Genomic DNA, 23,587 nt, shown 5'->3' on the forward strand with positions numbered 1-23,587 from the left:
CACCAATATTAACCACATTGCCCCCTCCTACCTCACCTTGCTGCTCTGCCACAACCGTGGCTCGGTGGAAAGATCACGGGCTCGGGAGTCAGAGGTCATGGGTTCAAATCCCAGCTCCGCCGCTTGCCAGCTGTGTGATTTGGGGCAAGTCGCTTCACTTCTCTGGGCCTCAGCAGCGTGGCTCAGTGGAAAGAGCACGGGCTTTGGAGTCAGAGGTCACGGGTTCAAATCCCAGCTACGCCAATTGTCAGCTGTGTGACTTTGGGCAAGTCGCTCCAAACTTCTCTGTGCCTCAGTTACCTCATCTGTAAAATGGGGGATTAAGACTGTGAGCCCCACCGTGGGACAACTTGATCACCTTGTAACCTTCCCAGAGTTTAGAACAGTGCTTTGCACATAGTAAGCACTTAATAAATGCCATTATTATTAACCCAGCCCACATGCTTCATTTCCCTGGTGCTAACCTTCTCACTTTACCTCAACCGTCTCGCCCACATCCTACCTATGGCCTGGAACCCCGTCCCTCCTCATCCCAGATAATTGCTCTCCCCAACTTCAAAGCCTCATTGAAAGCACATCACCTCCAGGAAGTCTTCCCTGACTGAGCATTCCTCTCTTCCTACTCCCTTTTGCGTTGCTCATACTTGCTCCTTCATTCATCCTCCCTCCCTTCCCCACAGCACACATGTATATATCTGTAATTTATGTATATTAATGGCAGTCTCCCCCTCTAGACTGTGAACTCATTGTGGGCAGGGAATATGTCTGATGTTATATTGTACTCTTCCAAGTGCTTAGTACAGTGCTCTGTACATAGTAAGTGCTCAAGAAATACCAATAATAATAATACTTAAGAGGTACAGATCCAAATGCATAGGCGATGCAGAAGTGAGAGGGAGTAGGGGAAATTGGAGAGGATGTGATTTTGGTAAGGGGAGAGTGATGGTCTGTAGAATCTGAAAGGGAATGGAGTTCCAGGCCAGAGGGAGGACAAGAGCTAGGGCTCGGTGGTGAGATTCATTCAATCATCATTCATTCATTCAATCGCATTTATTGAGCGCTTACTGTGTGCAGAGCACTGTATTAAGCGCTTGGGAAGTACAAGTTGGCAACACATAGAGACAGTCCCTACCCAACAGCGGGCTCACAGTCTAGCAGGGGGAGACAGACAACAAAACAAGACATAGTAACAAAATGAAATAGAACAGTAAATATGTACAAGTAAAATAGGGTAATAAATATGTACAAACATATTCATTCATTCATTCAATCGTATTTATTGAGAGCTTACTCTGTGCAGAGCACTGTACTAAGCACTTGGGAAGTACAAGTTGGACTTTGCTCAGAGGGAGCATTGGATTTTCTGATTATAATTACAGCTAAGGTGATGCTTTTATAACCTCCTGGGGAATTCATTCATTCATTCATTCAATCGTATTTATTGAGCGCTTACTGTGTGCAGAGCACTACACTAAGCGCTTGGGAAGTCCAAGTTGGCAACATCCAGAGATGGTCCCTACCCGACAGCAGGCTCACAGTCTAGCAGGGGGAGACAGACAACAAAACAAGCTGCGGAGCAGTTAGTAGATAACGATTACATAATTCTAGGTCATCTCAGCCCCCAAAAGAACATGTTTAATCCCTGCTGCCAATTGCTCACCCATTTAGAAACATTAATTTTATTCTTTTGGCATCGGAGGTTGAGACTCATTCTCATTCGGTTCAATGCACAATGGCCATTTTGATTCCCAGATATATCCCAAACTACTGTCTTACTATGGATTAATTAATATTTATGGAGTACTTATATGAGCAAAACACTACTAAGTGCCAGGCAAGAGTTCAGTAAATGATAACTAAGACACCATCGCTGGCTCACAATCTATGAAGGGGATTACTGAGTAGCTGAATATCACCATGGTTTATATTAAAATGTTGATTCTGTAAAGGAAATGAGCAAAACAGACTGACCCACAGCTGCAATTTCAGAACAATTAACAGCAAAGTCAATCTGTTCAGAGAATTATAGCTAGGAATAGATGAACAGTAACAATCACCATGGTAAGCTGAATATATTAATAGTACGTTATAATTGTGCATCCCTTTCCCCGTCTATTTGGCCAACACACACAAATGCTTTATAACTTTTTCAGAACATAAATTTTAAGGAAAAGTGATTTGGTTCTAAAACCCTCTACTCTTTTTCATAACAGGTTTTTTCCACATGCCTTTTAAACACTCATCTTGTTGCTAAGACCAATCACTCTAAACCTCGCAGTATTACTAGGCTACTTATTTTCCTGGGCTGGTTCGATACGTGTGCCCTCTTAAACATCTCCTTCCAATCTGACACACTAAGAGGAAAAGGTAGCCACAGTGAAATGTTATCATCAAACGGAGCGGTGAATGTTAATCGAGTCACTGAATAAATTCAGAGTCACATTGGTTTAAAAAGATTACAAAACTGAATTTATTGAGTTTCACACAAGATGCACTTTATAAAATTGGTACTGAATGTCATTTAACAGAAGACATGAATATCATCCCAAACTCCCTGGAGCAACTGCCAAGTAACTGAAAAATTAAAAATGACATTATGTTAACTGAATAGACGACCTAAATTTGAAGGTACCACCAGCCGAGTAAGCATCAACACACCAAAAACAAATGCTGCTTTTTGAATTGGGTCACGGTTGTCATATTCTCCCCTGTCCTCACTGTTCTCATTCACCTTACGTCCTATCCCAGCAGCTGATGATGGATAAGAAGAGGGAGGAAAGACAAATAATGCTAAGGGGCTTTCCTCGCATCAGATAATCAAAGTCTCTTCATTTAACTTCATGCCCTTCTTGGTATATCATAAACACATTTCTGCAGATTCTTCTCTTTTCTCCCATGCCAAGAAGACTTTCTATTTTATAAAGTACCATTAATCTGCATGGACTTTAATATGCCAAACGCAAAAGCTAAAGCTTTAAACCATGGCTCTCCTATCCTGTACCACACTATTCATTACCCAGTAAGATAACTTTTGTATTTATTTAAGCCTGAAATACCTGCACTGAAGCCTCACCCCCTCTCAAATCAACACAATAACCTCATGGGAAAGAGTTTAGCATTAGCAAGGGCTTCTTCTTTGAAACCAGAAGTTACAACCCCCTTAAAAAGACTGCACGATGGCTTCTCTGTGTAAGATATGACAGGATAATTCCTCTTCCTGGAATGCAGTCTGGAGGACACAGTGAGCCAAAATGAAATTCTTGCTCGCAGTCCACCTCGAAGCACATTTCTGTTGCTGTTTCCATATCACACATACATACACACAAGCACGTGAAGACTGCATTGTATTTCAGAAACCCAAACATGTCATAAGGCTGCTGTTCAACTTATCTAGGTAGCTTGCTTTAGAATTGCTGCTTTCAAAAAAAAAAAAATGATCAACATAACACTGGTGCAATTTTCTTTTAAGTCAAGTCACTGACAATGTTTTTAATCAAATTATTGAAAATGAAAGTTAACTTTTTCACATAGCACAAGGTAATTCACAATTTCACAGAGTGAAAACTTTCCCTCTTAAATTTAACACTGCCTGCTCCTTAGTAAAATGTGCAGTTCTGTAACAAAATCCCTAGTTCTTTCACTGCAAAACACAACTGATACCTCTTTATCTTGCTGTGCAAAACAGTATAGAGAAAAATGATGAGACTTGATTTCTCAGTGACATAGAACCTGCTGTAATTTTCCCCTCCTCAGTGTGCTCTGGCCCCCATCCCTGGTTCAGGTTTTTGGGATATAACACTACTGCATATTACCTGTCTCGTTTAAGAAATGATTTTATTCTGATTAGTTCATATACATCCTCAACGATTTTTCTGGTGCTCAACAACATCATTCTTGATTTACCGCTTAACCTATCAAATGTTTATTTTAATGTTTTGGCAGATGAAGTGAAAGTTTGAAAACTGCTTCTGCAAACAGTACGGCACTGGAAAGTTAACTTCACGCAAAGCGATTCACATCTTTCCAGGCGTATCCTTATACTGAAGAGTCCTTGAAGTACAACAGTATGTGTTCTGGAAGCACAGTTCCACACAGCAAAAGTGGTTTTAATTTTGTTTCCGTCTATTTCCAGGAAAGTGAAACCGAAGCTCTGCCAGGCAGGTGAGAGATTTTCGTAATCCACCAAATTTTCCAAATAATTTTTAAGATCTCTGTTGTTATTTGATCTGACCTGCAACCACGCCAAGTTACTTGTAGAGATGACTACTTCCTTGCTATTAATAATTTAAGGTTTTAAATAAATATGTAGGTGCCGTTTTTGGCAACTGTCCATTCTGAGGGGCAGACACTTGCTACCCCAAAGCTCAGGATCCTAAGCATATATACTCAGAGAATTTAGTCAATGCGGTTTCCACAAATTGTAAATCTGTCTATCTCCAACAAATCTTTCTTTGAGGATCGGTGTTTTAATTCAGGGTTTTCTTGGGTCAGGTCTTTCTCTTCCCCATCTGGGGTTGTCAGAAATTGATCGGAACTGCACGTCACAAGTAACGGTGTGATGTTTTCCTTCTGAAGAACAGGCTGGCTAGTAACGGAAGCAGTTAAATTCTCTTCTGTGGGAAATCCTGTTGATAAAGCAGAATACAGTAATGTTGAGAAAGGCTTGATTTAAAAAAAAAAAACCTCAGGTTTTGGATAGCTGACAAAATTGTCTTCTACCAACACTTTCTTTAGACTCAGTAAACTATCCATGAGCGTGTGAAAACAACCTATGGCCCAACCAACAAAATCTATAGGGAAATATTAGATTTATTTCTACAGGAAGCATTTTTGTTTTTTAATTAATCCTTCCATGGTAAAGGCCTCAAAAATCCTGAGAAGTCCAACTTTATGTGATTATGACATTAAAAAAATTACTTCTAGCCCGCATCCCTGACCCTTAAAGGAGCCGTGGCCTGAATAAAGCAATTTTAAGATCTTCTGCCTTTCCCTTCTACTCCAATGGGAACTAGTGTTGAAAGGTAAACTTGTGGACTTCCGAGTTGATTTTTGTTCCCTAGGGCGATGAAATCTGAGCTGAGTGGAAACAGGAAAAGGAGGTAATAAATGGATGGGCCAATGCAAATTACACTTTTAAGTAACCCGCCTGAAATGGGTATGCCTTGAAAAATTTCAGAACTATGACCAGGGCTCTAGACCTGGGGAAGTTATGAGGTGAACTTCCATACGTTTTTCAAAATGACTTATTCCCAAATTAAATAAAATGCCCAGGTGTCTACTTTCTATTTTCTGTTGAGTTAAGACTTTTCACAGTTTTAGGTCACTTACAATTCCGAAAAAACGATCTCTTTGAAAGGACTGGTCTCCTATTTCAAACAGCTTCTATATTAAGCTATCTTCTCAATTTCAGGAGCCAACTTCTTTTAACCTTCCTTGCTAAGTAGTGCAGGTGCAATTAAATGGCTTCAATTTCAAAAAGCTATTATTGTGCTTTATTCATAGTTCCCACATAATTTTCTTAGTGATCTGATTCATAACATTGGGACATTCAAGTTCAGAGGAAGATCGCTTCAGGTCAAATGAAGCTAACCTAGATTTCTTGGTGTTGAATTTGGTGTAGTGAACAGCTGAGAGCTCCTGAGGCCCAGAGATTAATGACTGCAAAGAATTTTACAACAATAATGTTAAGAGATGGGAAGGGAGGTAGGCTGAAAAAATGCTTAGGAAATGTACGGCTTAGAATTGATGCAATTACAGTCTATATATTTTATTTTATAAAATAAAACATACAGAATAGTCTAGTAAAAACCAAGTTTCCTTTTTCCTCTTTGAAACCCATAACTTGGGAATACATTTCTGTGAAAACACTAAAGCATAGAACTCTTAAGAAAAAACAAAACATTGCTTTGGTCCTTACATAAGCAATTGGTCAATTTACAAAATACATTTTCTGCAGCTTCAGGGAAAATAGGCTTTCTGAATATAAGAATTAGAAAACGTTAAGTGACATTAGAAAATGCTGTGTTAATGCCCTGCACATACCTAGTGTTCAACAAATACAATTGATTGACAAAATTTAAGAGGAACAGCTGAGAACTCAACAGCACATTTTTAAAGTTTGAACCATCTGTTACTTTGAAAGATGTGTACAGTGGAAAACATAAGTAAATATATACAAAATGCATAACCTAAGTACCCCATTCTTCTGATTACATTTTATGACTGCACATAATGCTTTAAACTATTTTCATGAAAAACACACAGAACACTGTGTTGCAACTCCATTTGAAATGGTTACTTTATACAAATGTTCACAGAACTTAACCCAACTCCACAACTGGAAGGACCTGTATCCCTCTATTTTATGCTGTTCACAAGAGTGGTTAGCCTTTCAGTGAGAACATAAAAAAAATTTCACTCTGAAATATTATTAGTCCCCAATGAATTTCTTCCAGAAGTTTTAATATCAGTCCGCTGAACTGATCACAAAATGTTTTATTTACTCTCCATAAAAAATTTATAGTAATTACCATATGTAAAAATATAGGCCCACCATTAAGTGTTTCTCTCATGGAAATATTATAATATTATATAAATATAATATTACAATATTATGAATATTATAAATATGATTGATTGATTATAATTGTTAAGCACTTACTATGAGCCAGGCGCTGTACTAAGTACCGGGATGGATACAAGTAAATCGGGTTGGACACAGCCTCTGTCCCACATAGGGCTCTCAATCTCAAACCTCATTTTACGGATGAGGAAACTGAGGCATAGGGAAATGAAGTGACTTCCCTAAGGCCACACAGCAGGCACAGTGCCAGGATTAGAATCCAAGACTTTCTGACTCCCGGGCTCACGCTATACCCACCAGGCCATGCTGCTTCTCCTTTTGATCTGTTCAGTTTAAGAAAACTATATATATATAACTATATATATATAACTATATATATGTATATATATAGTTATATATATATTACATATATATATATATATAGTTATATATATATATATATACATATATCCTATGCCTTATTAAGGAAGATCCTATGAAGTGAGTCTTATTGTAGCCCTTTTGACAGACTACAAGATGGTCTTTGAAAAATTTCAAAATTAACAAATATATTATTGTTCGTTCATGTTTCCTTCTCTGAGTGTTTTGGCCAGAGCGCGAAGGAGACCAATGAGGGTCCCACCTTGACAGCCCAGCTGCTTCTGTGGTGAGAAGCAGCATGGCTCAGTGGAAAGAGCCCGGGCTTTGGAGTCAGAAGTCGTGGGTTCAAATCCCAGCTCTCCCACTTGTCAGCTGTGTAACTCTGGGAAAGTCACTTAACTTCTCTGGGCCTCAGTTACCTCATCTGTAAAAATGGGGATAAAGACTGGGACAACCTGATCACCTTGTAACCTCCCCAGCACTTAGAACAGTACTTGACACATAGTAAGCGCTTAATAAATGCCATTATTATTATTATTATTTAAAGGGCCCTGCCTTGGGGAGACGTTGTGGAGAGGAGCCTTATGGATTAGGAAGAGAGTAGGAGGATCACCAAAGGAGCATTGACATTTCTAAATGGATTTTACTGCTTCACTTATTTTGGCAATTCCTCTTTATCATTTATTGAGACTGTATACAGCCACTCCTTCAACAGCCAACTATTTTTCTTAAACAAGTAAACACCAAAGCACATTCACTGTTTGATGGAACACAAGCACACAGTGAATGTAGACTTCATGTCATCATCCCATCTTAATAATACGGTCAACTTACCTTGGGAAGTTTTACATTTGTTCTGTGGTTTATTGGATGGTTTGCCTGGGGTGCTGGTTGGAGGGGGATTAAACAATTTTTCTTCCATTTTGGCTTCCTTTACATATTGGCATGACTTTCCCAGCAACACAATGCTATTGAGGACTTTCAAAGTTATCAACCTAAAATTTAAAAAAAGAACACACAACTTTTAATCATTTCAAAGAAAATTGGATAGTCAACAAATATTGTCATCTAAAATGCAGGCTAACAACTTCTCTGGGCCTCAGCTGCCTTATCTATATAATGGGGGTTAAGACTGTGAGTCCACCATGGAACATGGACTGTGTCCAATCTTATTAATTTGTATCTACCCCACTATTTAGTACAACGCCTGGAACATAGTAAGCTCTTAAATACCATTAAAAAAAAGGATTCACTGTAGGAAACACAAATGAAATAAGTCTCAAATTTCTCCGACAGTTGCCTTGGGAACTGGGTTCAGAGGCAAACCACATATCTTACAGAACTCAGCTTAGATTCTGGTTTTTTTTCATTCCAGATAAAAAGAAAGGACCTGACAAATCAATCAACTGCATTTACTGAGTGCTTACTGAGTACAGAGCACTATACTGGGCACTTGAAGAGTACAACATAACAGAGTTGGTAAACCCGTTCCCTGCCCACAACAAGCTTCCAGTCTTTGCAAACTGCTCCATTCAAGAATGGACTTGAAGCAGTCTTAAATGAGTGTGGAAAAAGCTACAACTAGGTTTCTTCAGAGCAAGTTTTCTAAAGCCCAGAAAGATGTCTAAAAAAACCCACTCAAAATGGTGATTATTTCAGAAACACAACCAGCAACAAAATAAAGGGGAAAAAATGTGGATTCTGAGGTCCACCCATTGTTTGAGTGATTAGCTGATGCCTAAGAAAACACTGCAGCAGCTTTACTGTGGTGTTACAACACTGTAGTGAACAGGGGAAAATAATACCCAGATTTATGGGAGAACACTTGAGGGCTAACGACAAATTAGAAAGGCCTCACACCATGGGAGTATTTTTAACCCAATGTGATTTAACCTATTAAATATTCCAAGTAAACATCAAACCCTTCCCTCAGGGATCCTGGTGAAACTACAGGTCTCCTTAATGACAGATCACTTGTGTAAAACTGCTTTTTTTTTTTTCTAGCCAACCCAGGAACAGAAAACCAGATAAATTCCTGGGCCTCCAGCAAAATATGGTCAATTTTGGCAGGGGTAAATGCTGAGAATCCATGTGAAGCAGCTGGGAAAGGAAAAGTGCTTTTACCACTAATAACGATGAAAAGAATGACTGAATTCATTAAGCACTTACTTTGTGCTAAGTGTTGGGATGTGGGATTGGACCCTACCCACACATGCTTCAAAATCTATTTTATCCCCATTTTAGACATGAGGGAAATTGAGATCTAGTAACAAGAAGTTCTACAGAAGGCCAGTAACAGAGCTGGGACTCAATCCAGAGTCTCACGCTGATTCCAACATGCCTAATTTCATAGTGTGAAACACTGGAGAATTGGCTGAAGCAACGGTTAATTGTCGAAAACACCTTTCAAATCCAAAATGAGAGATTAAAAAGAGAATCCCTTCAAATCCTTAGGACCCTGAAGAAAGGACTCAGAGGCAGGTGATCTAGATTTTGCACCCTACTGCTGTTCCTGTTTCTGCCATTCACTACTTTGCCAGGGAACATGTCTACCAATTCTGCTCTACTGTGCTATTTTATAAGTCAGCTCAATGTGGGCAAGGAATGTGTCCATTTATTGTTATATTGTACTCTCCCAAGTGCTTAGTACAGTACTTTGTACATGGTAATAGCTCAATAAATGATTCAATGAATCAATGAAGTATATCAACGACAAGTACCTTGTGTGCAGGGAATATGACTTTTTTATTTTACACTTCGCAATGCTTAGCCCAGTGCATTGCACCCTATGGTCACTCAAATGCCATTACTATGGCTTATCAGGCTGAATTATTTTCTGAAAAGATACCTTGTGTTTATGTTACCCAGGGAAGTTGTGTTAATTTCACTGACTAGATTGTAAGCTGGTTGTGGGCAGGGAATGTGTCTACTATCTCTGCAGTCTGTATATTCCCAAGCACTTAGTATAGTGCTCCGCACACAGTAAAAAAAAGGTCAATTAATACTACTGATTGATTCATTCATTAGAGAGCCATAATAGGTGAACCTCTACTTAAGGTGTTGGCCTGGGGAATGACTAATTTGCCTTGAGATGCTTTCCAGAACTAAACAAAGGTCTTAATAATAATAATTATTATTATCTTTTCCCAGGTCTTCTAAGATATTTCACCAGGTAATGGGCTTAGTAACTACTTAGATGTATAAAGGATTAACTAGCTACTTATCATTGATACTCAGAAAATCTGACCTTTATAATTCCACATTAAGCTAAATGCACAAACTTCAAGACTATAGAGCTGATGAAACAGGGACTAGAATACATCTGTGCTCCAAAACATCATTAAATCATTTTTTTTGAATTGTTGAAAGTCTATTGTCACAGTGTTCTGAAACCACATTTTCTGATATAACTGCACTCCACAAATGTCAATGTCAGAGGATATAACAATGAAATTCTATCAATAGTTCTAAATCGGTCAGTCAATTGTACTTATTCAGTGCTTACTGTGCGCACTGTACTAAGCACTTGGGAGAGTACAATATAACAGACCCGTTCTCTGGAATGAATAAAGTTTTGTTTACCTTCAAACCACAGGTTGCGGTTTCTACGGGGTGTCTGATTTGGTCATTTTTGAAGCTGCTGATATGTACTTAGGATTCCACAGAACTAATCATAAAACCTTAACTACTCCAAAAGTTGCAACCATTAGAAAGGTTTAAGCAATTCACTGATTAGAGATACACATGACTGTAAAAAAGAACATGCTTCTAATTATTTGCTTCAAATCACAACCTCAGCATTTTAGAACACCAAAGTAAGCAACTGGCTAAAGTATAACATCCACATAAAATGGTTTATGATAGTTACTTTAAAAGGCTCAAAATCACCCTTTTGTTCCCGACTACCAACAAGGCCTGAAAAAGGTAGGAAAGGCAGTATACAATTTTCCTGGTTTCTGGGACTACTGCCTGCTCCCACAGGAATTCCTTTTACTACTGAACAGGGGTTCCCTGCCTGCACCACAGGATTAATGATTAAAGGCATGATAATCACCTCTGCTTTTAACATTTTCTAGAGTTAACTGATTACATGCCGCAAAAATGAAGGATGGTGTTAATCTTACCCACAGTAGAAGAGAACCACACAGGCATAAGACAGGATTCCTTGTACTTTTATTGAGCTTGTAACAACTCTGATGAGCTACAGAGAAACAAACACAAGAGCAAAAATCCAAAAGTCATACTCTCCCTCAGAAATACCTTTCTGGATCGCGAAGCGGGGAATGGGGAGGAAAGGACAGACAGACACACACACGAGAAGCCAAAGCCCTGAAAAGTGCAAGATGATAGCTTCCCTCACAAAGTTCTCCACTGGAGGGGAAGTGTTACTTCTTTAAGGAGATCTTTCTCTTCCCTCCTCTCATAGTTTTTCCCATTATGTCCTTTGTCTCCTAATATTCTACCATCTCTAGCCAGCCACACTCCCATTCACAGTACCTAAACCTCTCACCAGAGTTTATGTCCAGAATTTGGACCGACTGCTTTCCAACTAGCATCAATGACCTCGTCTTCTACTACATAGCAGTTGGCATTTTTTTAGAGTGAGGGACACCTAAGTTCAATGTTCTTGTTTACCCTACAGAGATGTAAAGAGTAAGAACCCGGGTAATTTCAAATGTGGCACGTAAATCACTTTGTGCCTCAAAAGAAAAGGGTTAGCTAAATGTTAAGATGCTCATTAAAATGACATTGTAAAATTAAAATAACACAAGCAGAGGGTAAAGAAACAAAAGTAATGCTAGGTCTGATAAACTGTTTCGTGTTTTATAGGCAAAATGGGATTCTATATTTAAATCAGCATCAATATTTTCAATATTTTCAGACACTGACAAAGGATCCATCGTCTATCACCTCCAAAAAGTAAGTGTTCATATCCGCCCCCCCTCCAAAAAGATTTCCGTAAGTGTATTTAGCTGTTTCTATTTTAGGATGGCAAAAATGGCCAAGTTTTGGAGGTTTATTTAAACCAGGTGACCATTTCAGAAATCAATTTAATAAACAAAAACAATGGACTTCACTATCTTGGCCAAGACCATCTGACAGCTTTTAAAGCAGCATTACCTCTCTGAACTTTAGGATTACTTTAGCAAATTAAAGCCTCTAACACACTAAAGGCTAATGCAGAGTCCTGAATGAGCTACTGCAAATATTTAAAAGTGAGCAAGTCTCAGTATTTCATTCTTCCTGTCAGGTAAAAAAACCCACTATACCACTGTAGAAGAAAGTGACCCAGTTTCTGTAACTAAGACCATGGTCTATTTCACTGCTTAAGGAAAAATGCTCTAAAGTACTCTAAATGAAATACTCTAAATGAAAACCAAACAGCCACATATGTTGCTCATGAAATTAAACATTTTATGAGATTTGTGTCCGGTAATCTGGAGTGCACCAAGTTTAGTCAGGTCTCCCATGAGTGTTTTCACTCTGGGTTTTGGATAGAACCCGGTTGGGCAATTAGAAAACGCACTCCTGACAATCTGTATAGAATGCCTTTGTGTGTTTGGGGTAGCAGTTGGCCAAGGCCTGCACACTAAACTGCATGTTTTTCTTACCAGAGAAAAGTAATCCCTTCATCAAAGGAGAACTGAATGTACTCACAGATGCATTTAAAATAAAATTTAGCTTGCTCGTTCCATTTAGTTCTAAAAAGGCAGAGCCTTTAAGATGCCTACAAAGTTAATATGCTACCAACACCTCTCACTACTGCAGTTATGAAATCATTATTTCTATCACAGAAGGATTTCCTAAAACTGTGTTTACTACTGATACACTTAAAGACTCTTAGGGTTAATGCGCGGAACTTGAAACTTGAAGAAAATGTGGAGACCCTAAAATGAAAAAGTTAGGATAGAATTAGCCAACAACATAAGATGGTTTTTGGGCTGGCATCTCTGCAAAAATGAGGGCAGTCAAACTTAGAAAGGAAGGACCCAAACTTTTCATCACCCTTGGCTCCCTGGACCTTGGATTGGATGGTCTGGCATGCTCTGAACATGTGCTGGGAACCAGCGAGGGCCGAAACTACTGAATGATTTTCCAATACTTTAGCAACTTGCATTTTCTTGATAGCTTCCCCTCCCCAGGAGGGTGAGGGAATGGAGTTGAAATCGAGGTCCCGACCCCTACATCCCTGCCTCCCTCTCACAATAAATCTAGCCTTTCTCTGAACCCCCTTTCTCTTTGGTTGAGGCATCATTCACTGCAAACATCATCACTGTCCTGGGAGGAGGGAGGCTTGATTTTTCCCTTGAAGAGGCAACCAGAGCTGGCTAAGGTTATGCGAAGATGTTGGTGGCTGCTGGTGGGGCTGCAAGGGAGATTTCATCCTGTCTCTTTCTTACAACATTGCCTGGCCACTGCCCATGTTGACCGGAAAGAAAGGTGCACATTCCTTGAGCAATTCATCATCTACATATTCATATGTAGTTGATAGAATAGTCCCTATTTCCCTAGATTTCCATAAAGATTTCAAGGAAACTTTCTTTTCTGCTTTTATTCAAAATAAAAAATGCCATTACTAGGTTAGACCATGATCCTCTCGTCCCAGATTCTGTGTCCATCAGCAACAGTGGGATGCTGAGAGAAACCACATTATGGGTGCCATCCCTGATGTTGATTCTGATATTTTGGGACATTCCACTGAACATCCCTAACTAACTTTTTTCCCTTGTACACCCCCATTTTTCCCTTTATTTCTTGCTAGAGTTTATGGTCTTTAATTGAAACTTATGAGAACACAATAAAATTCAAACAGACATTCTCTATCTAGCCATTTATTATTGATAAGAGAAAACTAAGCTATTCCTTCTTAAACATTCTACTAATGGTAGTTTTATGTTATTTGTGTTAACCCACTAATAGTTATTTTATTGTGAATTGTCACTATAGCCCATTCCTTTTTGAGAGAGGGAGGGGGAGAGGGAGAGGGAGAGGGAGAAGGAGAGAGAGAGAGAGAGAAAGTACTTACTAAAACAGCCAAAGGGAGAGGAATAAAACCCATCCTCCTTGCAACAGAGTCACTGTAATCCGTATATGCCTACAAAGGGGGGGAGGGAAAAAAACAAATATATTTTCCATATTTCAAATTTCCTAAAATAAAAAGGTTTACTTGGAAAATTTTGATTACTACTAGCAAATACTGATAGACAACTGCTCTGATGTTTGCAAGGAGGGAAAGGCACACCTATCTGCTGCTAGCTAGGAACTATAACAACTATTCTAAAGATACCGCACACAGCCCACAAGAACTAATATTAGTTGTAGGGCTCTTTAATGATGGGGTTGGAGATATTAGCAACCAGAGAGAGAGAACTGGAGACAGCTTGGACCTACTGCTGCTGCTCAGGGGGTGGGGGATGAGGTGCAGGATGAAGTCAGCAAGACGGGATGTCGACAGTTGGGACAATTCTGGGACATTTATGGGAGCTCCTTTAATGACTGACCTATATTTTTGCTCGGTTAATACAGTGGATGAGCTAATTTACCTGGTTCAAAAGCCTCAATCAACCAAACACGTACAGTGAGAAAATTTAGATATCTTGCAAATTTCCTTCTTAATTTAACAATTGATAGTACAATAAAATTTTGATTTAATGCTTACATTTTTCTGTCTGCTACTAACAAGGTCAAACGCAAGGCTAGCTCTGTACTCGCTGTAGACCTAAAAATACACATTATTAAAAAAAAGAATATGAGATCAACATGCTCTTCTATGCAACATTCATAAATTCATTAATAACATTTAGTGATTTGATTCATTCATTCAATCACATTTATTTTATATACAGATATAGATATACATATATACATATTTTTAGAATACTTAATCTTGCAATACCAAGGGACCATCTTCCATCTGAGTCCCTCCCTACTGGTCAAAATAGTCTAAGATTTATGAAAATGACAAAATGCACCAATGCCACAATTATCTACACTCGTAAAGTGCTGACTGATATACTAAACATATAACGTGCCAAGTGCTAATACGTTGTTGCCTTGTATGGAAGTGGAAGACAGAAGTGCTTTAAGAACCATGTAGAAAGAGCTTTACAAGCAGTGTTCCAAGTTGACGGCAAATTTATCTGTGAAGAATTTAATGTTGTATCCTACAAAACTTCTATTTTGGAAAGAACATAACTGGCTCTAACAGGGCAGTACTGAGGCCATGATTGATGGACTCTGATCCACAAGTGCCTAAAACTTTGCTCGCTTGGAAACAGTAACCTATTGATATTAATCAATGAATCATTCATATTTATTGAGTGCAGCCTATGTGCAGAGCACTTGGGAGAGTACAATATATTGGTTAGTACCCACAAGGAGCACTGTATTTACCACTGTACTTGCTTTTTATGCTGTTTTTGTATTTTTGTTGTTTCATCTCTCCTTATGTACTTGTTGCCAACTTTCTCTTTGCCCTCTATTCTTAAGGCTGGGAGCACCTTGAGGTCCAAGGATCATGTCTACTTCTCTTATATCTATTTTTTCCCCATTCTTAATCTGAGGTTTCACACTCAAAGTAGCAGTATATTACTTTTACTACTGAGGCCCATGATTAAACATATGGTATGTAAATCGCGAAGATGCTCTTTTTAAATAAGTGACACTGACTACGGTCAGTTCTCAATATTCATGAAATTTTTTTTACGGTTTTCTTTTCTGTGACCACTTCCTGTCTCAAACCGCCTGTCCCCAAACTCTCCCCATCTCTTGCCTTTAATGACCTGGCCACGCACAATCGATAAAATTGAAACAATCAGGCACTCTCCCAAAAATCTCCCCCACTTCCCTTCTCCTGCCCCTTCTCTGACTCTCCACTCACTCCAAGCAGCATGTCAAGAGGAAGTCTCCTGCCTTCTCTCAAAATCTAGCCTTCCATCTGGTCCTCTGACTCCATCCCTTGGCAACTTCACGGCACTCAGTAGAGTGCCTGGGACACGGTAAGCACTCAACAAATACCATCATTAGTAAAACATCTGCCCCCTTACTTCATAATAATAATAATAATAATAATAATAATAATAATAATGGTATTTATTAAGAGCTTACTATAAGCCAAGCACTAGATACAAGGTAAGCAGCTTGTCCCACGTGGGGCTCACAGTCTTCATCCCCATTTTATAGATGAGGTAACAGGAACAGAGAGGTGAAGTGACTTGCCCAAAGTCACACAGCTGACAAGTGGTGGAACCAGGATTAGAACCCACGACTTGCAATCTTCAACTGCTCACTCTCCAATGGTTTCTACCCCTACTGCTTTCACACATTCTCACTTTTCTACATATTTTCTACATATCTCACTTTGTACATATTTATTACTCATTTATTTATTTATTTATTTATTTTACTTGTACATTTCTATCCTACTTATTTTATTTTGTTGGTATGTTTGGTTCTGTTCTCAGTCTCCCCCTTTTAGACTGTGAGCCCACTGTTGGGTAGGGACTGTCTCTATGTGATGCCAATTTGTACTTCCCAAGCGCTTAGTACAGTGCTCTGCACATAGTAAGCGCTCAATAAATACGATTGATTGATTGATTGATTTCTACTAACCTAAAAAAAACCCCCACCAAACTTGGCTTTGCGGCTCCCTCCCTCATCTTTCCAGCCAAGCCCTGTCCTCCCTTGGACTTTCTCATTCCTGGGGACAGCACCGCCCCCCCCCGCCCCCCCCCCCCCCCATATCTCACAAGCCCATCAAGCGCTTAGTACAGTGCTCTGCACACAGTAAGCGCTCAATAAATACAATTGAATGAATTTCCTTGGCATTATCCTCTATTCATCCAATTCAACCCACATATTCACTCTGTCATCAAATCCTATCTGTTCTACCTCCACAGCATTGCTAAAACCCAACATTTCCACTCTATTCAAACTGCTACTATGCTGATCCATGAAATTCTAGACTGGGATCTCCCTTCTAGACTGTGAGCCCATTGTTGGGTAGGGATTGACTCTACCTGTGGCTGAACTGTACTTTCCAAGTACAGTTAGTACAGTGCTCTGCACACAGTAAGCGTTCAATACATATGAATGAATGAATGAATGAATGAACTTCTATCCTGCCTTGACTCCTCCATTACCTTCTTGGCTGACCTCACTGACCTCCCTATCCCCTGTCTCTCCCCACTACAATCTATACTTCCTTTACTCTGCCTGGATCATTTTTCTAGAAAGAGTTCAGTCCATGCTTCACCTCTCCTCAAGAGCCACCAATGGTTGCCCATCCACCTCTACATTCTGGCTCTTATGTACATATCTGTCATTTATTTTAATGTCTATCTCCCCCTCTGGATTGTAAGCTCTTTGTGTTCGGGGAACATATCTACAAGTGTTATACTGTACTCAATTACAAAAGATTAGTTTTTTCCTAGTTTACTGCAGCCTTTTATCTACCCCAGCACTTAGCACAGTGCCTGGCACATAGTAAATGCTTAACAAATACCACAATTATTATCATATGGCTAAACTGATTCCCTCCCACCCCCAACATCATTCAAAACAACATTCCTGCACACAGATCTTGCTCCCTATGTATCAATTTTTTAAAAAAAAAACTGCACTAAATCCTTGAACCGAGCCTATTTATTTGCCTTTTGATGCTAAGAAAATGATCCCACAAAGGGAATTATTTTTTTTTTTACTGAGGAAACAGCAACAGAAGGATGAAGATCCTCTTCCAGTAGCACATGGGAAATACTGACAAAAATTTAGGATAACTGCATCTTTCAACAAAGAACTGTGTTAATAATAATAAGGATGGCATTTGTGAAGCACTATGTGTCAAACACTGTTCTAAGTGCTGGGGTAGATACCAGGTAATCAGGTTGTCCCACGAGGGGCTCACAGTCTTAATTCCCATTTTACAGATGAGGTAACTGAGCAACAGAGAAGTTAAGTGACTTGCCCAAAGTCACACAGCTGAAAAGTGAAAGACCTGAGAATAGAACCCAAGACCTCTGACTCTCAAGCCCGTGCTGTTTCCACTAAGCTACGCTGCTTCTCTAGATATAATAGTGTTAAATATCAAACCTTGTAGGATTCCATAACCAAATCAGCATATTGATTTGTACTATACTTCACTGCAATCTTAGAAGAAAGTAGGCCAGGCAAAAATGCTTGCGGCTTAAGAATGCTTATTAAAGGCATTTATTTAGCTCGTCTTTATAACTCATAAAATACAGAAACAGGCAAAAGTGATATTTCTTATACGGAGCTCTTTTTTTTTTTAAGAAAAAAGGGGATATGAGAAAAATGAAATCTTATCCTGTCCTTAAGGAGTCCAAATTTAACAAGTCATTCAATGATTTACTAAATATCTACTTGATGTTATAATCAGATATAATAACATCCCCAAAGTCCATAATACTTTAATAAGAAAGAATAAAATATTATACATGCCTTGGGAAATTAACAGGCCAGAATTTACGTTATACTTTACAACCCAAACTAATGAGACAGTCAAGGAAAATGTTTAAGTACTTAAATTTCAATACTGGATCACATTTTTAAAGTACAATGGAAAAAATCATGTTTTTCAAAGTCTAAAATTTCTAGGGAACAAATACTGCAACACAAGATGCCTTGATAAACTCTGGTCTCTAGGTATCACAGTCACCCAACAGTACACCTTTCAAAATTCTATTTTAGCTGCACAAAGTCCCTCTGAGATTATCTGTCATCAGTGTTGCTTGTCTAGAATTTGATTTTCCGAACTAAGGTTCTCAGAGAAGTGGCAAAAATATTTCTAGGAAAAAGATTCCAAATTTTTTTTTAAATATGACATGAAATTGCCAATTTTAAGGGAACCAATTACCTTCTTACATTGTGATTAGACACATTAATTATTTGGTACTAGTCTGCAAACTTATATTTAATTTTTGCCCACCTGATCATACATAATAGGTGGCAGAATCAAAGGATATAGAGGGTGAAAAATATACAGAGACAGACGAATGTATGAATGAATGGATGAATGGAAGAAATAACAGAGCACAGAAACCCACAGATGGCAGGAAAGTTATCAAAGAGCTAATGGTAAAGAGTAGTTAAAGAATATGGAAAGACCTTTGAGTGTTTTTCGGCCTCAGCTAATGAACTGTAACGCATACCCAAAAGCAGAAAATACTGAACTGCATTAACCTAAAATACCAAAAAGCTCATTATGATACATACGTCTGCTGTTATGTCATTGAATTTGGTAATGAAAGCGTGTTTTACAATGTCCACAGCAGTTTCTGATGCAATCACCATGCAGACATCCGGGAAAAGCACCCAGAGGTGGTCTGTAGAATGAAGAAAGGCATTAATTCTGTATAGGGAAAAGCTGTAACATTATGATCTTTCTAGAAGCACCAATTCTCCAAAAGCGGGTATTCATTCCCCGACAGCACATATGTACATATCTATCGTTTATTTATTTATTCTCATGTCTGCCCCTGCTCCCTCTAGACTATAAATTTGTTGGCAGGGATTATGTCTGTTTATTGCTGCACTGTACTCTCCCTTAGTACAGTGTTCTGCACACACTAAGCACTAAATACGATTGAAAGAATGAATGTTGATATGAAGGCCGCGACACTTCCCCCTCCACTGCGCATATGTACACTTTGTTGCCCTTGGTAAAGGGCTGTGAAGCTCTGTACTGCAGATAAAACTGAGGGGTACCTGATGTGGGGAGCTTAAAAACCCCAGTAAAAGACCAAGGACAGTGATGGTCAGCAGGAGCTCTGAGCCTATTCTTGAGAGTCTGTAGAAACCACCCCATCTGCCCCACTCTGTAGAGGAAATGAGCTAGAAGATAGATCAATCTGACAACTGGGACAACTAAATTTTCAGTGTTTCTTTAAATCCAGAAATCTATTGGGCATCATTTACTCATTCAGTCATATTTATTGAGCGCTTACTGTGTGTACAGCACTGTACTAAGTGCTTGGAAAGTACAATTCAGCAACAGAGAATCCCTGCCCATAATGGACTCACAGTCTAGAAGACGGGAGACAGGCATCAACAGCATCAATATAAATACATAGAATTATAGATATATACACATCAAAACAAGTAAACAGGCATTAATATAAATAAACAGAATTATAAATATATACGTATATGCACAAGGGCTGTGGGTTGGGGAGAGTGGGGTGATAGGAAGAGGGGGAAGCTGAGGAAAAGGGGAGCTTAGTCTGGGAAGGCTACCTGGAGGAAGTGCGCCTTCAGTAGGGCTTTCATTCATTCATTCAATCGTATTTATTGAGTGCTTACAGTGTGCAGGGCACAGTAGTAAGCGCTTGGAGAGAGGGAAGTGTGATTGTTTGGCCGATTTGAAGAGGAAGGGCGCTCCAGGCCAGAAGTAGGTGGGACACATGAGAACAAGGCATAATGAGAAGGTTAGCACCACAGGAGTGGAGTGTGTGGGCTGGGATGGAGAAGCATAGAAAGGACACCATGAGTCTTACAGAATATAGCGGAATGGACATTTGGATAGAGATTATTCCCACCCCACCATTTCAATACTTCTACGCAATTTGGGAAGGCCTATTTAAAAAAAAAAAAAATCAATTTCACTCCATACTCTGGTGCCACATGAGACCTGTCTTAAAATGGGCTATTATGCTGCCTTTCAAACTACCAAATTGCTAGGCTGGCCTATATAGTCAAAAGACATTATTTACACATACAAACAGCTGGGCAGAGACCCAAGAGGAAATTATTTCTAAACAAATACCATATTTTACTCAAATCTATCTCAATATTCATTCAAAATTAGAACTGACGCATTATAATATCTAAAGTCTCAATTACCTGGATTCCAAGAGAACTGTTCCATGTTTCTTAGGCATACTATTAGTAGGAGGACGTAGTTAGTGAATCGTTCCTTAATATCTGAATAAAATGCAAAGAATATATTCACTGTTAGGTCTACCTAATGTTTTAATTATATTGAGATAATATGACAGTAAACATTTCTTTGTGCAGTTTTTTCTTTCTCCTTATAAACGGATTTGGAGGCCATTTCTTCTGTAATACCCCTAATAATTAGCTTTCTAAAGTTTTTGAGTTTTACCTTTTTCTGGAAAAGATGATTTTTGTAACAAACTCACTAAAAAGATTAAATCATCTTTAAAATCAATCAATCAATCAATCAATCGTATTTATTGAGCGCTTACTATGTGCAGAGCACTGTACTAAGCGCTTGGGAAGTACAAATTGGCAACACATAGAGACAGTCCCTACCCAACAGTGGGCTCACAGTCTAAAAGGGGGAGACAGAGAACAGAACCAAACATACCAACAAAATAAAATAAATAGGATAGAAATGTACAAGTAAAATAAATAAATAAATAAATAAATACAGTAATAAATATGTACAACCATATATACATATATACAGGTGCTGTGGGGAAGGGAAGGAGGTAAGATGGGGGGATGGAGAGGGGGACGAGGGGGAGAGGAAGGAAGGGGCTCAGTCTGGGAAGGCCTCCTGGAGGAGGTGAGCTCTCAGCAGGGCCTTGAAGGGAGGAAGAGAGCTAGCTTGGCGGAGGGGCAGAGGGAGGGCATTCCAGGCCCGGGGGATGACGTGGGCCGAGGGTCGACGGTGGGACAGGCGAGAACGAGGTACAGTGAGGAGATTAGCGGCGGAGGAGCGGAGGGTGCGGGCTGGGCAGTAGAAGGAGAGAAGGGAGGTGAGGTAGGAGGGGGCGAGGTGATGGACAGCCTTGAAGTCCAGGGTGAGGAGTTTCTGCCTGATGCGCAGATTGACTGGTAGCCACTGGAGATTTTTGAGGAGGGGAGTAATATGCCCAGAGCGTTTCTGGACAAAGATAATCCGGGCAGCAGCATGAAGTACGGATTGAAGTGGAGAGAGACACGAGGATGGGAGATCAGAGAGAAGGCTAGTGCAGTAGTCCAGACGGGATAGGATGAGAGCTTGAATGAGCAGGGTAGCGGTTTGGATGGAGAGGAAAGGGCGGATCTTGGCAATGTTGCGGAGCTGAGACCAGCAGGTTTTGGTGACGGCTTGGATGTGAGGGGTGAATGAGAGAGCGGAGTCGAGGATGACACCAAGGTTGAGGGCTTGTGAGACGGGAAGGATGGTAGTGCCGTCAACAGAGATGGGAAAGTCAGGGAGAGGACAAGGTTTGGGAGGGAAGACAAGGAGCTCAGTCTTCGACATGTTGAGCTTTAGGTGGCGGGCGGACATCCAGATGGAGATGTCCTGAAGGCAGGAGGAGATGCGAGCCCGGAGGGAGGGGGAGAGAGCAGGGGCAGAGATGTAGATCTGGGTGTCATCAGCGTAGAGATGATAGTTGAAGCCGTGGGAGCGAATGAGGTCACCAAGGGAGTGGGTGTAGATTGAGAACAGAAGGGGACCAAGCACTGAACCTTGGGGAACCCCCACAGTAAGAGGATGGGAGGGGGAGGAGGAGCCTGCAAAAGAGACTGAGAAAGAACGACCGGAGAGATAAGAGGAGAACCAGGAGAGGACGGAGTCTGTGAAGCCAAGGTCAGATAGCGTGTTGAGGAGAAGGGGGTGGTCCACAGTGTCAAAGGCAGCTGAGAGGTCGAGGAGGATTAGGACAGAATATGAGGACAGAATCAAATCTGGAAGATTATTTTCTCTGCAAATAACCCTAATTACTAACTCTACACACTTTGTGATTTTCACCTACAGATCTGAAAAATGATTTCCATAGTACACTCACTGAAAATATTATGCCATCATTTGGCTTTGAACAAAATCTTGAATACTGGCAATACCACCCGGAGATGCCTACCAGCAAATTTTCCATTTTACAGGAGACAAACAACAGGCATAAAAAAGAAAGCTGCTGTCCCATAAGAACCAGAAATAGGAGTTAACAATACGGAGCTCCTTTTCTTGGAGAAAAACTTTGCTAACTCAGAATACCACTGAGGTTAATAAAGCGAGAGGGAGAAAGAATCAGAAAATAAACACAACACAAACATTTTGGACAGGCATCTTCATATGTTTTGGTTTCCTCTTGCGCAGCAATACAGCTGTATGTACTGTGACAACTGAAGATGTATTATTAGTGATCTATTTGGCCTCAAATTTTACTTTGTAGAGGGAAAATTACCTACAAAAGATCACCCATTTTGGATCAAACTCTACTGAAAAATGTACTGCTCCTTAGCATGGTAAGACCAAACTCTAATTTAAACTCTCTAGGCTTCAAGCTTGTTGTGGGCAAGGAATGTGATTGCTTATTGTTGTAATGTACTTTCCCAAGCACCTACTACAGTGCTCTGCACATAGTCAGCACTTAATAAATATAACTGAATGAATTAAATTTAGCTCAAAGGCGACTTCACTCTTTCACGCTCCTTGAGAAGGTTTCCTGATGCCCTTCACATCAGAATGTAATGCTTCACCATGAATTTCAAGGTTCTTCACCAGGCTACTGAAATTTCTCCTTTTCCCATTCCTTCCAGCCCTTGCCACCACCTTTCCCCAGGCAAACCCATTCATTAGTTTCTGCCACTTGTTCTGCATAACAATTCTGGTGAAATCTCTATTTAAATTCTGCAGTGGCAAGCTGCTGTACAATTACAGGAGCTTACTGT

General features: G+C 39.7%; 1 protein-coding gene across 1 annotated transcript in view; it reads right to left on the minus strand.

Moving 5' to 3' along the window:
- Nucleotides 1–2,442: 2,442 nt before the first annotated feature.
- Nucleotides 2,443–23,587, minus strand: part of TAPT1 (transmembrane anterior posterior transformation 1) — an 82,844-nt gene continuing 61,699 nt past the window's right edge. Inside the window, exons 9-15 of the mRNA XM_038745606.1 lie at nt 20,804–20,884; nt 19,178–19,287; nt 14,604–14,663; nt 13,971–14,039; nt 11,068–11,144; nt 7,778–7,938; nt 2,443–4,625 (exon numbers count right to left, since the gene is read on the minus strand). Coding sequence (XP_038601534.1) covers nt 4,396–4,625; nt 7,778–7,938; nt 11,068–11,144; nt 13,971–14,039; nt 14,604–14,663; nt 19,178–19,287; nt 20,804–20,884 — 788 coding nt within the window. The 3' untranslated portion in view covers nt 2,443–4,395. The remainder of the gene's footprint in view (nt 4,626–7,777; nt 7,939–11,067; nt 11,145–13,970; nt 14,040–14,603; nt 14,664–19,177; nt 19,288–20,803; nt 20,885–23,587) is intronic.

This window comes from Tachyglossus aculeatus, chromosome 4 (genome assembly GCF_015852505.1).
Source record: "Tachyglossus aculeatus isolate mTacAcu1 chromosome 4, mTacAcu1.pri, whole genome shotgun sequence".
NCBI classification, from domain to species: domain Eukaryota; kingdom Metazoa; phylum Chordata; class Mammalia; order Monotremata; family Tachyglossidae; genus Tachyglossus; species Tachyglossus aculeatus.